The following is a 21857-nucleotide window of genomic DNA, read 5'->3' on the forward strand; positions in this document are numbered from 1 at the left end:
TGACGTGGGCTGCCTTTAGCTGCAGACACACATGACTCCCAATGGCTTGAATATCTGCTCCTTCAACATCCTGAGCTTGTCCTGCCTCATGGTCTATGTGTTACCTCTTCCAGCTCTCTCTCTCTCTCTCTCTCTGGAACTCTGGAACTCTCTTCACTTGTCTTTTCATATAGCTTGTTCCTCCCCATCTGTCGTTCAAGCTACAGCTTGGTCACCTACAGAGATGTTCTTCAACTCCAGTCATTCTCCATAGCACCCACTTCTATCACTTGCCACTATTAATATATAAGCCCTTACAATTGTTTTCCTGTTTATTGTCTTTCTCTCCTCACAAGAATAGAGAGTCCATGAGGGCAGGGACCTGCTCTGTCTTGCTCCGTGCTGCAACTCTAAGAGTACTGGGCACATACTACATATTTGTTGACTCTATGGAGACACATAGAGTTTTTAAAAAAAATTTTTTGGAAGCCTTGGGGTGGTCTAATCTCTTCCGCTCTTTGGACTTTAGACTTCCCAGCTGTAAAAAGGATAGTTTGGGCCCTATCCAACTATAGGATTCAATGATCTGAAATCTTTGTGACCAAGTTCAAGAGAGCTGGGCCCAAATTCCAGGACAATATGGCAGGAAAGAAGGAATGGTCAGGAGGACTGGACTCCAGTCCTTCTCTGTCCGGAATTTGGAATGGAACTTGGGATCATTACCTTGCCTCCTCTGGAAATCAGATTCTCTCCATCTGTGAACTGAGCAGACTGGACCAGATGCATTGCAAATTTACAGCATCTATTCATCCAGAAGTTCACTCAAATATCTGCTGAACCCCAGCAATGCGCCAGGCCCTGGGAAGGTGCACTGAGCGTGGCAGACGTGATTCTCACCATCACTCTGCTTTCATATCCTCTGGGAGGTCTCCAAGGCACAGGTGAGGGTTGCAGGAACAGCATGGGCACATCCCACACAATTGCACCTGCTTCTTTAGCAGCTCTCTCCAGGGATGGGGTTGGAGAAGCTGAGAGAAAGCCATGGGGAAAAGGACTTAAAACCAACAGAATGGTATACTGGCTGGCTCAGTAGGAAGAAGGGAGGCTCAGGAATAGGGAAAGGTGGGAAGAATATATACAGGTAGCGGGTCGGCTCAGAGAAACCAGAGCCATATCGAATGGCTAATATCATTCATAACATATTTGCCCACATTGCTTGGTCCTTCCTAAGGCTCATATCATTTCTCGAAGCACCTTTCCTTCACAGCACCCACTTTCAATCACCCTCTTTTCTCCCTTATTTGGAGCCATCTCCAATTCATTTAACAAAGTTTACCAAGCACCACTGGCACGGCTGGTACTGTGCGACAGGTAGGAATAAAGCAGGGATGAAGAGAGAAATGGTCTCTGCTCCTAAGGAGCTTGGAGACAAGTGGAGAAAGACAGACAAGTATGAAGGCACCACAACAGAGTGATAAATGCAATAAGGGGCTGTTGGATTGGATTCGGGTGGTGACAGATTGAACTGTCCAATCATTTCCTAGTGTCATACTCCTAAAAGCTACTCTAGGTCAAGGTCCTCAGCTGAGACATGAATCAAAAAGTGTTTATTGTTCTACTTTGATTTGTGTCTCTACATTTAAAATGGCATGCATGGTATATCCACATGCAGGGCAAGGCACACACTACACGTACATGAACATGTTCATTGTTCGTGAACAATTCTCCAACCGTTCCAGGTGGAAGGGATCTCTTATGCCTCTGAAGTCTCAGAGCACATTATAGCCCCCATAATAAACACGGGTGTGCAACAACGCAGTTTTTCTGCCTCTGTGCTCTTCCAGGACTCTATTAATTGCTTAGTTATAGCAGTTACCATGTCATGTATCTGTTTACCAGTCTGCTTCTGCCACTAGGACTGGGAGTTCCTCAAGGGATGGAACTGTGCCCTGTTCTTCTTTTTAATCCCCATTTCCTTGCTTGACGTGTAATACACAAAGACATAAAGATTGCTCAATAATTATCTATCAAATAGATGGATAGATGGATGGATGGATAAATGGGTGGGTGGAAGGAAGGAAGGAAGGAAAGAAAGAAGGGAGGTTTACCTCTCTAAATGAGCTGCCATTTACTATTGAACTTCACAGAATGCCTAAGACAGAGGTTTGTCACGTAAGAAATACTTAAGAAAAGTTAATAAACAGCTGTACGACATTTTCTAATAAGCTCGCTGCTGTGAACCCACAGATGTAACCATCATCCAACACTGTAGAGGAAAACAAAGTGGTCCAGTGGAAAAAGCACTGATTTGGGAGTCAAGAGATCTGAATTCTACTTTCAATTTTGCTACCAGTTTGCTGCTTAACCTTACTCAACTCAATTTAGCTTAATTTAACAAGTTAACTTGCCTGGATCTCAGTTTCTCCATCTATAAACTGAGCAGATTTTAAAAAGCAAACTAATGTCTTGGGAAAGGGATGAACAAGATACCATATTTGTTTCTAGCAGATCAGCTCTAATCAGCCCAGTGGGGCTGTTCTGTAAAGGGGTCATCCTGAGAGCTTACCACTGGCTCTACAGAGGCCTAATCGGCTCCAATGAGAGCACATCACAAATCAGCCTTGTTAACTCCAGAGTCATTCTTCTGTTCAGAACCCCATAGTTCATGCAGCATGATTACATGCATAGGTCCCACACTGGTTCAGAATGTATCAGGTCCATCCTCAAAGGGTGACAGTGTATTTCCTTTGAGAACATTTGGGGGAATATGCCCCAGGCTTTGATTCCCGAAAGAGGAATCCAGAAATGTTTTTGGCAGAGAGAATCTTTGAAAGTGTATTATCTCCTGGTAGACTGGGAAATGCTCTGGTGGACATAAATGGTCTGTTTGCTCAAAAGTCACTGGCAAATAAAATATATTCTGCACAACAAAGAGATTTCTTAGCCAATCTCTTTGAAGTCTTATAATGTTCATTCCAATTTTTCTTCCATCTCTCTCTCCCTCCACTCCTTCCCTTTTTGTTCTACAATCTCTAGATGTTTGCATTAGCCACTGGGGGTACCATCATCCATCCATCCAACCATCCATCTATCCATGCATCATTCACTCATATATTCATCCCCTCATGGAACATTTACTGAACAGCTACTGTATTCTAAGCAATGCACTAGGCCCTGTAGATAGAGATAAAATTAAACTGGCCTTGACTTGAACCCCAGCTCCACCATCCTTAAGCTGTAAGGTCTTCAGCAAGTCATGTCACTTTCTAAACCTAATTCAACGGGTCCAAAGTGTAGCACTCAGCCCAGTGCCAGAACATAGTAAGTGCTCATTATAAGCTAGCTGCTTTTATTACTCTTATTACTGCTGAGAATGCATGCTCTCCCCCAAGGGTACATAAACAGCAGAGAGAGGATTCCAGATCCCGAGGTCACCACAAGGTCTCACAAGATCAAGGGAAGCAGAGGGGAAGAAGGCCCGCTGATCAGAAAGGAGGGAAATGGATGAAAACGCAGGCAACAGATATGACTGCCAGGACACTCGAGACCTGAAAAGAACCTGATAAGGGGAGAGGGGTGAAATCTAAGAGGAGAGCAAAGCTTGGGATTACGTGCTGCAGTTCACACACAAAATAAATGCTTGCAAACAGGCGAAGGGCTGAGAGGGCAAGACCAAGGCTAAAACGTGGCTTGGATTAGAAAGGCCAAAATGTGAGTTGAGGAGGCATTTAAATACACTGCCCCCCCCCCCACTCCGCCCATTTTGGAAGGCCAGATATCTTTTCCCTTCTGACTTCTCTGCTCAAGGGGAAATGGAATTAACCACTGTGTAATGTTTCTGAGTGTGACGCACGGGCCAGGTCATGTGCTTTGGGTTACGTAATGCAACATGCCCAAGCTCTTTCTCCCAGAATCATTAGAAATTTAGCTGGTTCTCTTATCCAGTCATGCATTCATTAAACAAAAATACCTATAGTTCCTTTATAAGCCAGGCACTTGGCTAGGCAGTGGAGAAGTTGACAGGACCCCAAATATGCAGAGAATGAAATGTGATAAAGAATTCCAGGTGTTTCGATAAACGTGTGCAGAAGGTATAGTAGAGATAGATGGATAAGGGAGGGGGGGAACCAGTTATACTTGGGGAAGAGTCAGAAAGGGCTTCCCAGAAAAGCGGAACATTGAGCAGAATCCTACAGAGACTTAAGTGTCCTGCAAAATGGTGCCTGGGGATTTAGGAGATATGTTATATAATGAAAATGATGGGAAAAAAGCCTAAGGCATCTATCTGGTGGAACTGTAGATAATTCCAGTGCTACTGAAAGGCCTATAGCTAGAGGCAGTACAGTCAGATTTGCATTTTAGAAAGATTTGACTGTGGGAAGTTGAAGGATGTGTAGGAGTTGAGGCTCAGAGAAGTGGGCATTTACAATACTAAGGAAATAGTCAAAGCAAGAGATGAAGAGGGCCTAAGCTAAGAAGGGGGAAGGTTGGCTATAAAAATGTTAAGAAGACAGGATAGACAGGAATTGATGACTGAATAAACATGGTGGGAGATATATCTAGAGCAGGTGACACTGGATGAGGATGGAAGAAATTTTGGAGGAAAGACAATTCCAGTTTGGATATGTTGAGTCTGAAGTGCAGGTTGACATTTCCAGTAGACAGCTGGATCTATGAGTCCGGAGTCCAGCAGAGTCCGGAGATAAATGATGTTCATCAGCAGAGAGATGGTATTTATTCCATGGGAAAGCATGCCAAGTCAGGAGAGAAGCAGACCTAGCGCTGGCCTAAGACTCAGAAGATAGAGGATCTTACCCAGCAAGGTCACTGCTTTGGACAAGTCACTTCTTCACCACCCCTTGGTTTCTCATCTTTGAAATAAATGGTTTAGATTCTGACTCTCACACACCTTGGTTCTTTGGACTTACATGAATGTTTCTTCACCAAACAGAGTAGAGTATGTATTCCCTTTTTACGTTTTCTGTGTACTCTGCAGCTCTTAAGGCAAGGCCACCTTGTTCCTGATTGGTCTGTTATCATACCTTTCTCTGTACTCTCATCAGCCTTTGTAGCTGAAAGATCTCCAGTCTCATGGGGGGAAACAACCCCCTCTTTACAAACACATCTGGTTATATTCTGCTCAGCCACATTTCATGTTTATAGAGCAAAAAGAATTAAGAAGAGATGGATGTGGGACAGATATAGGAAGAGTTTCTTGATTACAAAGGAGATAGGTACAGGTTAGACCACCAGTTTCTTGAAGGCAAAAGATTAGATAAGGGATCTGCAATTAGTCATATGCTCCCCCTACCCACATACTCAGATCCCAAGCTGTGACCCCCGCCCCCGCCACCTCCTAGAGTTTCTGTCTCTGTTCCCTTCAAATGGACTGGAACCTGGGACCTTCTCAGGTTCTGCGAAACTGAAACAGGGTCGCCTCTCCTACTCTTCCAGGTTCTAGGGACCCTGGGTTTGTGACAAATGATACTGGAAAACATTTTCTTTCTCTTGTTGGAAGAAAAATCTGGGGATGACAGTGCTAGGGATTCCCAGAAGTAAAATAGGCAAACAGATGGCTACAGACTCAAGAGTTTTAGTATTTTAATCATGAAGTGACGTGATTAAAATGATAAGCATGACTAAAAGGCCAGTGGCTTACACCAGTGTCCAGGAACTTGCCTGGAATGGCTTCAATAGAGTAAGAAATTATGAAATTCGAGTACTCTAACCATTAGCCAAGATGTGATCACTGGGAAGGTCACTTAGTGAGTTTTTTAAAAACATTTATGGCAGCTATTATTAGCATTATTATTAACGAGATGGCTTCCAGCTCTTGGGAAGTACCAATATTCCCTACATAATGTCTTCAGTCAGTCTTTGACTGAAATTCTACCCACTGGTACTTTGCTTTTGGATAGGAAGCTTTTTGAGGAGACATTAAAGTATATATGTCCCTGGAAGAGCAACATTCTAGGTTGGTATCAGTCAATGATACCTTAGTAAGATGGGACACCATGGCCTTTTTCAAGAATGAGTGTAGGGCTTCCCTGGTGGCGCAGTGGTTGAGAATCTGCCTGCCAATGCAGGGGACACGGGTTCGAGCCCTGGTCTGGGAAGATCCCACATGCCGCGGAGCAGCTGGGCCCGTGAGCCACAACTACTGAGCCTGCCCGTCTGGAGCCTGTGCTCCGCAACGAGAGAGGCCGCGACAGTGAGAGGCCCGCGCACCGCGATGAAGAGTGGCCCCCGCTTGCCACAACTAGAGAAATCCCTCGCACAGAAACGAAGACCCAACACAGCCATAAATAAATAAATAAATAAAATTAATTAATTAATTAATTAATTAATTAAAAAAAAAAAAGAATGAGTGTAGCTGAGGGAGAGGAAGCAGGAAGTGTGTGGGCACTTGGTCCCTGAGGGGCACAGGCACCACCGAGCGGAGGAAGCTGCACTCCTGGAACTACTGCTAACATTGCAGTTCTGTGTTAGGTCAGTCCTGATGGGGATTATAGAATCTTCGGAAATCTCTGCTAGATGGGTCTCAAGGACAAAGACAGATACACTCCTCCTTTCTCCCATTGTTCAGATGAGGAAAACTGGCCCCAAGAAGGAAAGTGAGCTGTACAAAGTCACACAGCAAGCTAAGGACTAACCTGGCTGGCCCTGACATCCCCCAGCCCCACCCCCACTCCTCCTGCTCGATGCCCCAAGGCCTCCTCCCTTCTCTACTTTATTTTTCTTCATAAACATTCACCTGACATTACGTGATATATCTGCTCACTCATTTATCTTCTGTCTCCTCCTCCTTCTCAACCCCCCACTCCAGAATATAAACTCCCTGAGGTCAGAGATATTTTCTTCTGTTCCTTGCTCTGTACTGAGGACCTAAAAACTGTACCTGGCATGTAGCAGAAACTCACCAAATACTTGTTGAATGCCTGGGCAGGGATGGACAAATTTTACTTTGTCCTTTGTTTCTAATCTGTATTTCTTAGATTCTCTACAATGAACACACATTGCTTTTGTAATAGGAAACAATGAAATGTTTATTCCGTTTGCCTTTCCTTTTAGTTTTTGTTTTACGTTAAGATAATAGGAATAAACCTTTCCTGAGTGGTGAGGGAGGGAAAGGCAATTCCTGGCTCTGCTAAAGGAGATAAACATGTCTAATTTATAGAGTTATTGAGAGAATTAGAAATAATGTGTAGCGAGGCCGGACACATAAAACCAATATGAGTTAACGTTTACTGGGTGCTTACCCATCGTCTAGATTCCATTACTAAGCATTTTCCACATGGAGGCCCAGTTAATCTTCAAAATAACCCTATGAAGTAGGTGCCAGTATCATCCGCATTTTACAGAGGGGAAAGTGAAGCTTGGCGATATTAAGTAACTTGCCCAGGGTCATATAACTGGCAGGTGGGAGAATCAGGAAATCAAACTCAGGCACTCTGACTCTTGAGTTCTACCATCAATCACTACAAAATACTTCCTCAGTAAACATATGCTTCTTTCCCCTGTTGCCTGAGCGTGTCAATTCTTTCTGAGATCAGTCAACGGCAGCTCACCAACCCCCATGCCCGCACCAGGCTTTACAAGGTTCTAGAAGGCTTCCAGGGCAATGGGAGATGCAGAGAAATAAGGAGCCAGAAAAATGAGAAATCGGGGTATGTGGAAATGTGAGTGAGTGTGTGTATGTGTGTGCCTGGGCGTGTCAATGGTCACAATGTGTTTTGGATTGTCACAATGATTAGGAGATCCTAGGCGATTCTTATGCACAAAACCAAGGATGTGAAATGCTTCACAGTGTGTGGAAGGGTTCCACACAGCAAGGAATGCCCTCACTCAAAAACTACTTATTGTGCTGCAAGAGCCACTTGCCCCTCCGACATGCCCCTCCTAAGACTCCCGTCCTTCCTTTCCTTCCCCTCCCCTCAAGCTCTCCCAGGATGGTCAGTCACCTGCGTTTGCAGGTGTGCAGGGAGACGGGCAGAGGGAGCTCCTAGTGTCAGAAGCCTGGACTGCACGCTGACTTTCAGTTATTCTCTGTGTGACCTTGGGAGAGTCCCTAACCTGCTCCAAGTTGCAGAAATGCATTTGGAAACCTAGCAGCTCACAGAACACGCAGGGATCTAAGACTTCAGCTCCTCCTGTGGCTCTCAAACCCTTTTAAACTTTTTATGACGGAATTCTTCAAGCACACACAGAGAGACAGACAAAAAAGTATTGAAGCCTGTCGTTTCTGTCACCTGGTTTCAACAATCATCAGTCTGCCAATCTTCTTTCATCTACCACTCTTCCTCCCAACATCCTATTTTTTTTTTTCTGGAACACTTTAAACAAACAAAATAGACATAACGTCATTTTACCCATAAATACATCAGTACACATTTCTAACAGATTAGGATCTTTAAAAATATATAATCACGATACTGTTATGATGCCTAACAAAGTTAACAACGTCAGTCCATGTCTATTCAAACTCTGTCACTGAGAAACTTGCACATTCCTTCAAAAGAAATCTGGAAGAATCACAGTTTAGGCAGAAGAGGTGAAGGGAAGATGCGGGGAGACAGAGGGCTCCCCTTCAGCCTCTCCCCAGGGCATTCCTAAGATTGTGGGGCACAGTTTGAAAGCCCCTCTTCCACTGCTACCCCTCAGTGTGCACCCTGAGAACACTGAGGCACAGAGAGGAGCAGTTAAGTTGTCAAGGTCACACAGCAAGTAAGGCAGACCTGTTAAGTTCCAACATCAAAGGACTCCAGCGAGGTCACGCGTAGGAAAAGGTTTGCTCATTCGATCACTGTTTATCATTTGCAGTGTGAATAATGATAATAAAGGTGCCTTTCCAGGTATGACCTTGATTGTACAAACCCCTCACATCTCTCACTTTCTGGATCCTCCAACCACTGTCGACCTATGGACTGTGCCCTGATCTTGGCTTAGAGCTTTTCCTGCCATCGTCTCACCTGGTTCCCGTGACAACCCGCAAGATATGGATGTTGAACGTAACCACACCTGAAACTCTCTCCCCAGAGGCCCCAGGTCACACAGCTCACAGGAGACCAAGCCAGGACTTGAGCCCAGAGCTCCTAGGTCCCAGTTCCAGGTTTTCAAAGGAGCCAAGGGGCCAAGACCCACAAGTCAGCTCTGAGTTGAGCATTTCCAGTAAATGCATCAAGGCATGAAGGAGAGTCCTCAGTGCAGCAAGAAAAAAAGATAAGAGACACTGAGGAAAAGGAAATTAAATTCCAGAGAAAGGGCGGCAGGTGAGGGGAGAAGCAGGCACCCGCTAGATTCCTAAGTCCTGGGCGATAGGTAGACGAGGAACAAGCTGCTTGTATAGGGGGTCCTCCTACCTGGGGTCCTTGGGGAATCATCTCTCTTCCTCATCTAAGACACCTTGCAGCCAGTGCTGGTTTCACAGTGATCTCAAGGTGAGGGGGTTTGAAATAATAGGAACAGTTGCCTGCCTTCCGAAGGACTAGCCTGGGGCAAAGTGGGGAATGCCTCACAGCTGGGCTTTCCCGCCTTCCTTTACACTCCTTATTCCTGCTCAGAAAAAAACTCCCCTCTCAAGCACGGTGAGACATCCATTTGAAATCAGATGCATGGAACTCCATGTGTTACCCCCTTCTAGGACTGTCTGCTCCTTAAAGGAGGCACCAGAAGGAGAGGGTGTAGCTTCACATATAGGACCAGCTTTGGAAAAATGGAATGTCAGTGCCACCCCCCCACCCCCTGCCCCCCTGCTCCTAGGCATTTAGGGTCAGCAGGGGAATTGGGAATGGAAAAAAGGTCCTTTCTGGTGTTTGGCCACTCAGAATTGGGACAGCTAAAGTTCTCTCAAAGCTCTGCCACCAACCAGCTGGATAAGCAGGAAATGCTACTCCCCTCTTGGGCCTCAGTTTCTCCACCTGCAGAGCAGGGAGACATCAGACTGGATCAGTGATTCTCCCCACTGGTGGCCCTTCCACATTACCTGAGAAGGCTTTGAAAAACACTAGTGCCCAGGCCAACCCCTGACCCACGACATCAGAATCCCGGGGATGCAGCCTGGGCATCAGGATGTTTAAAAAGCTGATGATTCTCAGTGCTATGGGGGACGGGAGCTACTGGACTAAACAATCTCCCAGGCTACCTTGAGAGGGGCACTTTGTGAATACAGTTTAGTTCTCAGCCCCTGCGTGACACTGGTCCTCAGTTTCCCTGTTGTACCATGAGCTGCCTGATTCAGTCCATTCCCAGCTGACCACGCAAATCCCGTGTTCCTGAGCCCCGCACCTCTGAGCCTCAAGTTTGCCTTCCTCTGCGTAGAGGGGCAAGGGCAATGCAGCCTCCATTACCCCATCTGTCCACGTGAATGGCTGAGTGGGGGAACGTGAAGGTCGGAGGGCGTCTGGGGAAGGAGCAAGAGGCATGTGACAACACAGCTGTGACCTGGACCCCACTGTGACCAGTCTGGCTGCTGTTCCTGAGGGTGCATTCTCCCTCTGGATGCTAACTGGTTTTCCTATTCATTGGTCCAGTGGTTTTGGACCTCCTCTGGCTCTTATCACCAAGGGGTCATCCAAATAGGTCAAAGGAGAGGAAATCAAAGCTCAAGGAAGGGATCTGAAGGGGTCCAGCTGTTCCCTAAGATACACTGTCTACTCTAGATAGACTCCCCAGCAACGTAAGAGGGGAAGCCCTAACAATGTACAAACAGGTCCTACTTTCTGAAGGCCAAGCTGGCAAACTGGGAAAGGGAAGGTGGTTACTTACTGGATCCGACTACCATTGACTGAATCCCTAATATGAGCTGGCTCTGTGTCAGGCGCTTTCTGCCTGTTTATTCCACTTCAATGTCCTGATATCATTATGCCCATTTTACAGAGGAGGAAACCAAGGGATAGAGAGAGAAAGTGACTTGACTCAAATCACACAGCAAGTCACTGGCAACAGAAATTCCAAGCCCCGTCTGCCTGATAATTTGACGTGAAAAGAAACACAGATCTGTCAAGTCAAACCCAGAGCTCCACGTGAGACTTAGATTCATGTCTTATTCCCTTTAATCTGTAGGCATATGGTCAGCACAAAGAGATGCAGGAAAGAGTGGCGACATTCTGCAGCAGGTCTAAAGAAGGGAATGGGGGTCATTCCTTCTCTCTCCAAAAAGACTGCTGAAGAAGAAACAGGCACTTAAGACTCGAGTTCATATCTGGGCTCTCTCCACCGGAAGAGCCCGTGGGACTTTGGACTAAGTCGCTTCAACTTTCCGAGACTTTGTTTCCTCATTTGGAAAACAGAGGTGACAACGTCCACCTTCCAGGGCGGTTGTGAGGGTGAAACTCGCAGACACAAGGCAAGCGCAGTACCCGGCACCTCGGAGGCACCCAGGAAGAGTTGCTTTCCTTCCTGCCTTTAAGTGTCCTCAGTCCATAAAGCCAAGACTGAGGTCATTGGAAAATCATGTCCAATAATAAGATCAAAGTTTATTGAGTGCTTACTATCTACCAAGTCCAGTTCTAAGCACTTTCCACGTATGAGCTCATGTAACGCGTCAGGTACTCGTGCTATGCTCACGTTGCAGATGAAGAAGCTGACGCCCAGAGAATCAGTTAACTCTCCCAAGGTCACACAACCAGTTAGGGGCAGAGGTAGATTCACGCAGAGGCAACCCAGCTACTAAAACTGGCTTCTAACCATTGCAATATCCTAGACCCCAGGTGTCACTAATGAATGTTGTGGGCAGAACCATGTTAATACATGAACTTGTTGAAATCTAGCCTTCCCTGTTACAATTCTGAAGTTGGGGAAATGCAGGCACTCTTTTTGGGGGGTTGGTTGGGTTGCGGGAAGTAGGGGCTGCAGAAGGGAGGAAATAAAAAGTCTCTTCTGAGTAGCCGGGAAACTCAACAGTCCAACATTTAGAACAAAAGAAAAAAGCATGGAAAGCCGAGGTGCTGGAGGGGATTCAGGTAAATCCCTTTCTCCTTCTGAGCAGGGATTCTGGATCACTGAGGGCTGGGGGTGGGAGGAGGGCAGCACTTGTGGGGTCCACATTTCACTTATCTAACAGGTCAGGAGAAACTTTAACAAGATTAACTGCTGCTCAGGGCCTCTGCTCCACGGAGCAGCAAATTGGGTCTATTGTTTTCTTTTTCTTCCTCTTTTCTCTTTCTGTCAAACTGGAGGGGTACGGTGGGGGAGGGCAGCTGGGGATGAGGGGCAAGGGTCTGGATCCTGCCTGGTATGGTACAAAGGCGAAGGGATGTGTCAGGAAGCCCCCCGCCCCCAGACTTGAAAGGGAGCCCAAATTGCCGAGCACCGAGGCTGCGGGCTGTGCCTGGGTGGTGGGTCTGTGAGGGGTTGGAGGTGACAGTGTTTCTCAGACACATTCTCTCAGCAGTGTAGCGGGTAAGGTCTGGAAGCGGGGATGCCCAGGATCAAATCCTAGCTCCTGGCACTGGGGAGCTGTGTCATCCAGCACACATCCCTTCCCTCTCCGCGTCTCTGTCTCCCTATTCGGCCAAAGAGAGAAGAACTGGCCTGGGTAACCTCCAAGGACCCTCTTCACAATCGCCTTAAAGGGACTCTTCAACCCTCAGACCATCCATCGCTGGTGGGCTCTTCAACCCTCAGACTCCTGCACACAGGCATTTTCCCACTTTAGCTTTGTTTATGCCTGCATAAGCCTTCCCATTTTTATTTATTAATATATATATAAATATATATATATATATGTATTTATATATATTTCTCTTCTTCCCTTTTGGAAAAAATAAAAGGCATGTTTTCTGAGCTTCAGAAGCAAACTGCTCCTTCACTCCTTCCCTTTGCCTCTCCAAGCGCCTGTCTGAACTGGTGTCAGTGAAGTTTGAACCGGGGCAGAAATAGCATCCCAGGCAGATCTGGGAGCATAGCCCGCCTACCAGGAGCGGCAAGGCCTGCCTCTGCCAGACGACAAACCCGGTTAACAGCACCATAAAATTAGACCTTTACGAAACCCAATTGAATCCTGCAGCAAAGAGTGATGTAAGGCAGCCTGGCCTGACAGCAAGGCAGCAACCCTCTGCCTGAAATAGCAGCGCGGTCCCTGCTGAGAGATGCCTGCTCTCTCAAGATAGGTGACCAGGGATTCCTACGAAAGTGGTGACGCCCAGCCAGAGAGAGCCAGCAGAGGTCAGGCAGCAAACTGGGCACCCGAGGTCGCAGCGGGAGGACACGGTTTGGCACCGGCATCCAAACTGCCCACCTCGGCCCGGCCTCTCCCAGCCTGAACTTACACGAAGGAAGGAGCTGAAAAAGTGCTTCTGCAAAGAACCTCTGTTTGTTTGCTTTTTAATTCAAGGAGAAGCAGGTTCTTTTTAGTCCAACAGTCTGTACCATGTGGAGGATACGCAGAATGAGTCTTTTCTGGCTCAAGGCCAGGTGTTTACACACCGCAAATCTGGCTCAGACTCAACTAGGGGAGGGAAAAAAAAAAAATCCACCAGAATCCTCGGGAGAAAAGCTCTGAGCTTTCTGGTGCTACACGGCAGCAGTGACTTTTTTTTTTTTTCCCCTCGTTTTGAGAGGAATGTTATTTCCACACATAAAATGGACCAGGCATTTTATACAAGCAATAATAACCTAACGTCCCCCATCCAATTAAAGGATTTTACTGCACAATCTTTGTGTGAGAGAGCGAATGAGTCCTCAAAAGAGCGTGTGTGAAGAGAGGCTCCTTGTCTGAATTACAGACATTTATAAAGCAGGCTCCTGTGGAATCCCAGGTGCTATATATTTTTTTTTTGAAAAAATGTATTTACTACCTTTTCATTGATGATACCTATAGAACCCTGCACTCTCCTCTCTGGAGGAGAAGCCTTCCAGATCACTGGTATGACAGGTAAAGACTAGGCAAAATCAGATCTACTCATTTAAAACAAACAAACAAACAAAAAAACCCTCCAATCTGCAGGCTCTGTGTTTTTCCTATGTTCCGAAACAGAAGTAAACATACCACAGCCCTGCATTATAATCATCATCATTATTATTATGAATAACGTCTCCCCTCTACTCTACATTATAACCCCCTCTGGCTGACTAGGGCTTGAGGGCTAAAAGTGAATAAGCTCAGTTTCCCTCTCCTTCCTGGGTTGGGGGGGGTTAAAAAAAAAAAAAAAGAAAAGAAAAAAAGCAGCATGTGATGACGTCAGGTATGGGGGAAAGTCACTTTCTAGCTCTCGGCTTGGTAGCGGGAGAGTGGAAGCTTTGGGGGCATATTCTTGGTATAGCAGCGGAGTTTGGGTCCTCTAAATGGACTTGATGTAAATAGGACAGAGTTAGCGCAACGGTTGAGAAAGTCCACGCCAAGACAGAAAGAAGCGGACTGCCGGAAGAACTCAGAGCTTTCCCTTCTAAGAAAGTGTGTGTAAGGGGGTGGGATCGCAAAACGCCTCCACACGTTTCCTGGCTGCAGCGAAAGGGGAACCCCTACTCTCACTTTGAGACGTCCTAGGACATGGCAAGATTGTTTGTGCAGGAAGGGAATCTCCCAGCCAGAAGAGGCAAAACTTTCCTTCTCTCCTCCAGCGCCGCCCCCCTCCGCCCCCCAGTTTTATTAAAGGCATTGCCACAGATTCATTAGGAGGGGGAAAAAATGGATGTTGGTGCATTTCTAAGGTTTGCAACCCTCCCAAAGTGTCCGGTTTCACTACAGGCTTTGCTGTATAACGGTGTGTGTGTGTGTGTTTGTTGGGCGGGGGGCGGCGGGGGGGTAAGGGGGGGGGGTGAGGAGGGAGAACTCAAATTCATTACGGGCTCGTAAAAGTCCCAAATGAGAAAAGCGCCCCGTTTCGCAGCCTCGTCGGGGGAGGACTGGCGGGGTGTGTGTGAGCAAAGTCTCACCCCAGCCCCGAATGACAGGCTTTGAAAGCGAGGACATGGGATGGCAGTGTGTGTGCGCGTGTCTGTGTGTGCCTGGGGTAATGGGGTGAATCCCAAAGGCAGGCAGCAACCACAGAGCAACTTTGGGGGCACTTCGAAGACTTCTAAGTCCTGGCGATCACAACCACCTTGTCCTTGTAGGCTTTCAGGGTAACGGGGCCAAGTAAAGGGGGAGGGTCACCTCCATTAAAAAGCCAAAGAAATCAACGGTCCCCTAGCCACTTTTCACATGCATCCCAACTGGGTCATTCCTCCATCCCAAACGGAGACAGTACCTCTCACCATCCAAAACACGGTTCACGTGCACGAGGCTCCCTGGGGACCAGCCCTCACCAACTGCGGGTCTCCGGGAGGCCGGGAGCGCTCCCTGCGCTCTTCCAGCGGGACTAGGCGGAGACGCCTTCCGAGTGCGCCCATTCCGCAGATGGGGCAAAGTGAGGCTCGCAGCTCGCCCCGGAGCCGCCGCGCCGCCGGCACAGCGGCTCCCGCACACACACACCCGCCAGCCCCCAACGATCCCGCCACCAGCGCCCAAGCACCCGCGCGCCCCTGGGGCCGCAGGGCCGGTGCAGCGCCCGCCTGGGCGCCCTCGCCTACCTGTGATCACCGCCGGAGAGCTCTGGCCCCCCTCCGCTCGCAGCCACACTTGCAGCGTGAACGCGTCCCGGGGCAGCTCGAGGTCGGCCCGCAGGCGCAGCTGCTCGCCTCGCCCGCTGAAATAGAGCGCCCGGCTCGGCGGGCTCGGCTCCTCCGCGGCGCCCCTCGTCTCCCGCTGCTGCCGCCGCCGGGGGACGCGCACGGCTTCCCAGGCACCGCCCGGCGGCGGCGGCGGCGGCGGCGGCGGCGAGGCGCGGCGGCCGCGGGCCGCCCGGGTGGCGCAGGTGGCCGGGCCGGCGGCGGGGCGCGGGGGGCGGCCGGCCCGCGGGTCTCTCCGGGCCCGGCGGGGGCGCTCGGCCAGCCCGCAGCCCAGCGCGGCGCTCAGCAGCCCCAGGCGCAGCACCCAACTCCAGAGCCGCATGTCCGACGGTCCCCCCCGCCCCCCCTTCGCCCCTGCACCGCCGCCCGGAGCTGCCAGCTTTAGGAGCCTCGGCGCCTCGACTTTCTTCCCTTCTTCACCCTTCTTGGGCGAGCCCCCCCGTCCACTTGCTTTTTTCTTTTCTTTCTCGCTTTCCTCCTCAAGGTGTGTGCTCCACTCCCCCCACCTTTGAAAAATACAGCCCAACTCCTCCTGGTTGGCAATTAATTTCTCTCCCCGCTCCTTTATCTGCCTTATTTCCCCTCTCTAACAGCTGGTTGCCTTCCTCCTTGTTTTATTTCATTTTATTTTATATGATTTCTCGCTCTTAAAAAAAAAAAAGCTCCTCTAAGACACTGATCCGCTGAATTCCCTCCCCCCAAAAGATGCTCTAATTTATTTATTTTTTGCGTCCTTTATAACACAAGCCACAGCCCCCTTCTCCCCCCCCCCCCCGTCCCCCCTCCCCTCCCTCCTTCTTCACAAAATGAAAGGAAAGAGGGGGGAAAAATCCCTCAGAAGATGAGTAAACAAGCGTATGCTAATCTGCTCCCGAGCGCTCCACCTTCCCAATTGAATGAGTCCCAGTTAAAACTGCGGGGATCATGACTAATCAATCAGTTTGGAGAGGCCGAGCTACCCAGCCTTCCTCCACTTTCCCGTTTGCCTCCTTCGCTCCGCTTCTCCACCCCCTCCTTTTTTTTTTTTTTAAGAAGACAATCTTAAAGTAACAATTTAATGAAATTCTGTACACACCCCCTTATGGTCCTCCCAGCTCTCCTCATTCCTGCTCAAAACACACATTCCTGTTTTTGTTTTGGTTTGCTTGCTTTTTTCCCTCCTTCACTCTCCCCCCCCCCTTTTTTTTTTTCCTCCTGGCGGGAGAAAAATCTATCTCTTCTCTCAGGATCCCCTTTGCACTTTGCTGGTAAACCTCATCCTTCTCTATAGCACATAAAGAGTCTTGAAACTTGGTTCTCAGATTTTGTTGTAATGCTGTCTCTTTCTCTCTCTCCCTCTTTCCCTTCTTCTTTCCCTTCTCTTGCCTTCCCTCTCCTTTTCTCCCTTTCTCCTTTTCCCTCTCAGAATTCCCTTAAAGTTATACAATGATGAACGTGCCCCTCTTCTCTGAGCCCCGGGTGCTTTCTGGCTTCAGCTAGTCCAAATGTTGTCCCAAAGCCCTCACGGAACCATCAGAAGCAACCAGGAAAGGCATTTTCTGAGGCATTTGCCTTCCCGAAGCTTTACGCTCAGCACAACTAGGTCTCTGAATACTCCTGAATACTCTTAAAAATATTCTGTTGGTTGTTAGAAATTATTTTATTTTTATATAAAAAATGAAAAAAAACCCCTATTATTTTGCCTTCTTTTTTTGACCTAAGAAATTCAGGTGCTCTGACATTGTTCAAGTCACAGGTAAGGATCTAACCATTGGCTGCTTTGTAGATCTGTTTTGAACTGGGACATATATGTAATATATTTTTGTTCTTTTTTTCCCCCTCTTTGTAGAACTCAAAGGCTCCCCCTTATGGCAAAACAGTTCTTTTTTTTTTTTTTTTTTTTTGCTTTTTTTGTTTTTGTTTTTGTTTTTCCCTTCCAAGTGTTTAATAAGTTAAAATGAGTTAGCAGTGGTGGATTACAAATTATTAGTTACAGGTCTGTTCAAATAATGTAGTGATAGAAAGAAATATGCTGTGTGAGGTTTGCATGGGGATAGTGAGCTGGAAGAATTAACTCGACTTTCCTCCCATGTATGTGTTCCTGTCCTCAGGGCTGCTCCAGATCCTGCCTGAGAGCTGGGGTCATTCTTGCATGCTTCAGGGAGAGTGAACACCGGTGGAGAATATGTGTTGGTGAAAGTATGCGGATTTGTAGAATGAGCGAATGACTCAGACATCCCCTATAAAAGCCGGAATGTGGTGTGCAGGGATTATGGCACCATTCTGAAGACGGGAGATCCCAGATTCAGATCTTGGTTTGGGAAGAACTTGCCATATAGTCTTAGACTAAGAATGTATGAAATCAGCTTCTCCAGTTATAAAATGAAAATGGCATTATATCCTAAAAATGTTTCCAGAGACTGGCTGAAAGAAGATGATCTTTGGTGCATAATGCCATGGATAAGGAATTTGCCTAGGCAAATCTTTCACTTTCTGCAACTCCAAGTCACTTATAAAAGTCATAAGATTGACATTCAATAATAATAATAAGACCTATATTGAACTACATATATTATATCCTGCAAAATCCCCCTGTTTTCTCAATAGAGATTGGAACCTGACTACTAATTCACTTCAATTGTGGCTACTAGGTATTTGGAAACTGTATTCCTTCCAAGGGCTTCTAAGTCATTTTATACAATAGTTTTGAATATTCCTAGACATTTGGGACTTTGTCAACTCTCCCACCAAGAGTGAAAACACGGGACTTATAGTTCTAAGTCCCACTCACTCCACCATGTATCAGTGGAGCGAGTCGCTTAGCTAGCCCTGCACTTCCGAACCTTTAAAATGGGATATGTGTTTCACAAATGTGTTTTGAGGTTAAAATATACTTTGGGGTATAACATTTTGTAAACTATAAAAACGCTATATAAATCCATTTTATTCCACTGTTGTTGTCAAAGACGAACAAAAATCTGGGAGGCCAAGTCACCATTTCTGTCCTGTGGCAGGCATGATGGGAAGGAATGGACAGATCCAAGTCTCATTGCTCCTTGAGCTTCTGGACCTCAGCCCCTAAATGCGTTGGAAGCAACTGGCAAAGCCTTTCACTGGTCTTTTCATGGAACATACATTTATTATTCTATCCCACCTGTCTTGGAAGCCACACTTACTTTTATGCCTGTATGTATCTAGGTGTGCATGTATGTGTTTGTTTTTAACGGAGCAAATAGAACTGGATGAAATGTAACCCTTGGTTCATGACCCACCCTTATCATTGGCTTATGCATGACATTCTTATTTATTTACATATAACAAATAATGTATCAAATGCTGCCATCCCTCTTTTACTCCATCCCTTAATCTCTCGTGGATTTGGCCCGTCTCCTTTCATCATTTGTGCTCAAAGAGCAATCATCTGAGAGTTAGGAGACTTGAGTTCTGATTCTGACTGTGAATTCTTTGACCTCAGTTTGCTCCTGTGTGAAATGAAAGATCAGGAGTCGAAGATTCCTAAGATCACTTCCAAACCTGAAATGTAATGGAGCCCCTAATTACTGGAATATGGCAATAATTCCCATCTAATCATCTCATATTTGGTCAATTCCCTCCCACCCCCCCAAAAGGCCCCTTGTTTCTGGGGAATTTCATTCTAAAAACTACTTTTTAGAACGAAAAGAACTGTTCCTCCACTCTTAGGATACACTCCTTCAATATTCATTTTATTTGGTAATAACTAAAAGCAAGGCATTTTGCCAAGGAGGTATAAGCGTTCACTGGAAATTTGGAGGGCAATATCTAAGTGGAGTCGTAAAGTTTGGGAAGGGCTTGAATGAGTGAGGCTGGTTCAAAGTATGCATTTCAGAGTCACCCCGTCCTGGGTTCCTATGGCCTTCAGCAAGTCACTGGATTTCTCTGATCTCAGTGACCTTATCACGGAGCTGTCCTGAGCATGCTGTGCTGTGTGATATGCTGGAGGAGCTCATTAAATGAGCAACCTTTCCTCCTTTCCAAGGATCTACATTTCACGGCCCCTGAGGCTTTTGTCAGCTTTCATCTATAGTCTGAGCCCCACCTATTTCTTACTCCAAGCCAGAAGGATTATTCTTACCTCAGAATTCCGAGGCAAGCATTTGTCTGTCTGGTAGAATCTGGAACTTGATTAGATAGGATCCTCCTTTGTTCCTGGTGTCCTGTTTATGTTTTTTTCCTACACGATTAGAACCCATCTAGCGTAAGGATCTTCAAGGGACAGTTATATCACCACACCCCTCCCCCACCATCCTGAAGGGCTCCCTCCTCTGGTCTCTCATAAAACTTCCTCTGAATTTCTCTGGGCACATCCCCAAAGCCAACTATCACACTTAATTATTTATCTGCTTGTCTCCCTTTTCGTGTGGGACAGAGTCTGTTGCATTCATATTTGTGTTTCCCCAAATGCCTAGTCCAGCACTTTGCACATAACTATAGCTGCTGGTTCAGGAAAAAAAAAAATACACACACACCCACACATACACACACACACAGAGACTTGTAAATCCATATACATGTGTAGATGTATGTATGTATATATTTTTGCTTCTCTATGCTTCTTTAGTTCTTCCTATGATGCCAATAAGGTCAGTGCTATGAACATATTAGGCTCTTAGTAAATGCATAATTTCTTTATTTTGCCAGCCTCCCCTTCCCCAGATGATGCATCTGTGGACACCCAGACAGATTTACTGAAGTTCACTGGCTGCCCATGTGATGGTGACTAAAAAGAATGTGGGCTTTGGAGAAGAAATTGGATTCACATCTTACCTTTGCTAAAGAACAATTCTAATAACAGCTTACATTTATTGAGTATGCACTATGTTCCAAGCAATATTTAAATGCTTTTTATAGGAATAAGTCCATCTAATCCCCAGAACAAGCTGACAGAGGAAGTCCGATAATCATCCCATTTTACAGGAGAAAAAGAAAAACAATCCTGAATCACAGAGACTAAATAAATAGTAGAGAGCTCAGCCAATCTGGATCTAGCACTCTGGGCTCTAGCTCTGGGGGCTAAGAAGAATCACTTAACCTTTTGAATCTCATTTTTCATTTTCACAGATTTCACGGGGTTATCTGGGAGATTAAATGAGACGATAGGGATGGGTATCCTATTGCATAGTGACGAGTACATATGTCAGTGGGTGCTGGAGAAACATTAGCTTCTTTACTTCCTCCCGTACAGTAGTTTAATTATGCTAATTTAACACATGAACTAGAGTTGACAATTGTAAGAATCATGCCAGCAGTAATAACAACTCGTCTGCACTGAGCACCAGCTATGTGTCAGGCACTGTACTGTTTCAACTTTTCACAAAACTAGGAGGTAGGTTTGAACCTAATTTATCTGAACTGCTCAGCAGTTTCCTGCCTATCCTTCTATCTTCTTAAATCATGTTAAAAAATAAATTTTACTTTCAGCCCTGAGTACTTTTTTTTAGCATCTCCAAGCTCCATCTGAAAAAGAAAATTAATCTCAGGATTTAATAATTGCCTGTTCTACAAAGCCACAAAGAAAAGAGAACTGATGATCACACTGTCACGCCTGAGGTGGGGATGGCTAGATGGGGGTTAGGGACCACTCTGGCTGGAGGTGCAGCTGGCGAGCTCCAGATGCTTTCCTCTCTAGTTTTTGAAACTTTTGTGTCCCCGAGTGGTGGCCCTGGAATGAACTGGAGTTCTCTTCTAGTCTTCCTGCAGATTTATGACCAGGAAGCTGAAACAGCAACTTCTAGACTCCAACCCTGGTCCTTCGGCTCACGCACACCAAAGAGCTTCATTTTATTCAACTCAGATGCCCAAGGCATTTCTTAAGCTGAGAATTTTAGTTGAAGATGATCACTGCTTGACACTGCATTTTTTTTTCTATTTGTAGAAAAACATATAATTTTAAGAATTCTATCTTTTATTCTCTTCACTAATAATAATTACCTAGAATTTATTATGAAAGATACTATCTTGAGTGGTTAGATGATTTCATAGATGATTTCATTTAATCCTCAAAACTACAATCTGTAGCTTTTCTTATTCCCATTTTGCTGATTAAAAAAAAAAAATGAGGCTCAGTAAAGTTGGTTGGATTTTATGACATTTGAACCCAAGTCTATCTCACTTCAAAGTCCACATTCTTAACTGCTTGGCGGGTGCCTGCCCCAATCTACCTTTAATCTTCGTATATTTTAAATTGGAATCAGAATATCTCCATAATCTTGCAGAAAAGGATGCTTTGTGAGAAATCAGAGATGGGCAAT

General features: G+C 46.3%; 1 protein-coding gene across 1 annotated transcript in view; it reads right to left on the reverse strand.

The window, feature by feature from the left end:
* The window catches only part of PAPPA (pappalysin 1), a 254556-nt gene extending 238243 nt beyond the window's left edge, over window positions 1–16313 (reverse strand). The window contains exon 1 of the mRNA XM_068552436.1: window positions 15490–16313. Within this exon, the coding sequence (XP_068408537.1) occupies window positions 15490–15910 (421 nt within the window). The 5' untranslated portion in view covers window positions 15911–16313. The remainder of the gene's footprint in view (window positions 1–15489) is intronic.
* Window positions 16314–21857: the final 5544 nt, after the last annotated feature.

Source organism: Eschrichtius robustus, chromosome 10 (genome assembly GCF_028021215.1).
Source record: "Eschrichtius robustus isolate mEscRob2 chromosome 10, mEscRob2.pri, whole genome shotgun sequence".
Taxonomy (NCBI): Eukaryota; Metazoa; Chordata; class Mammalia; order Artiodactyla; family Eschrichtiidae; genus Eschrichtius; species Eschrichtius robustus.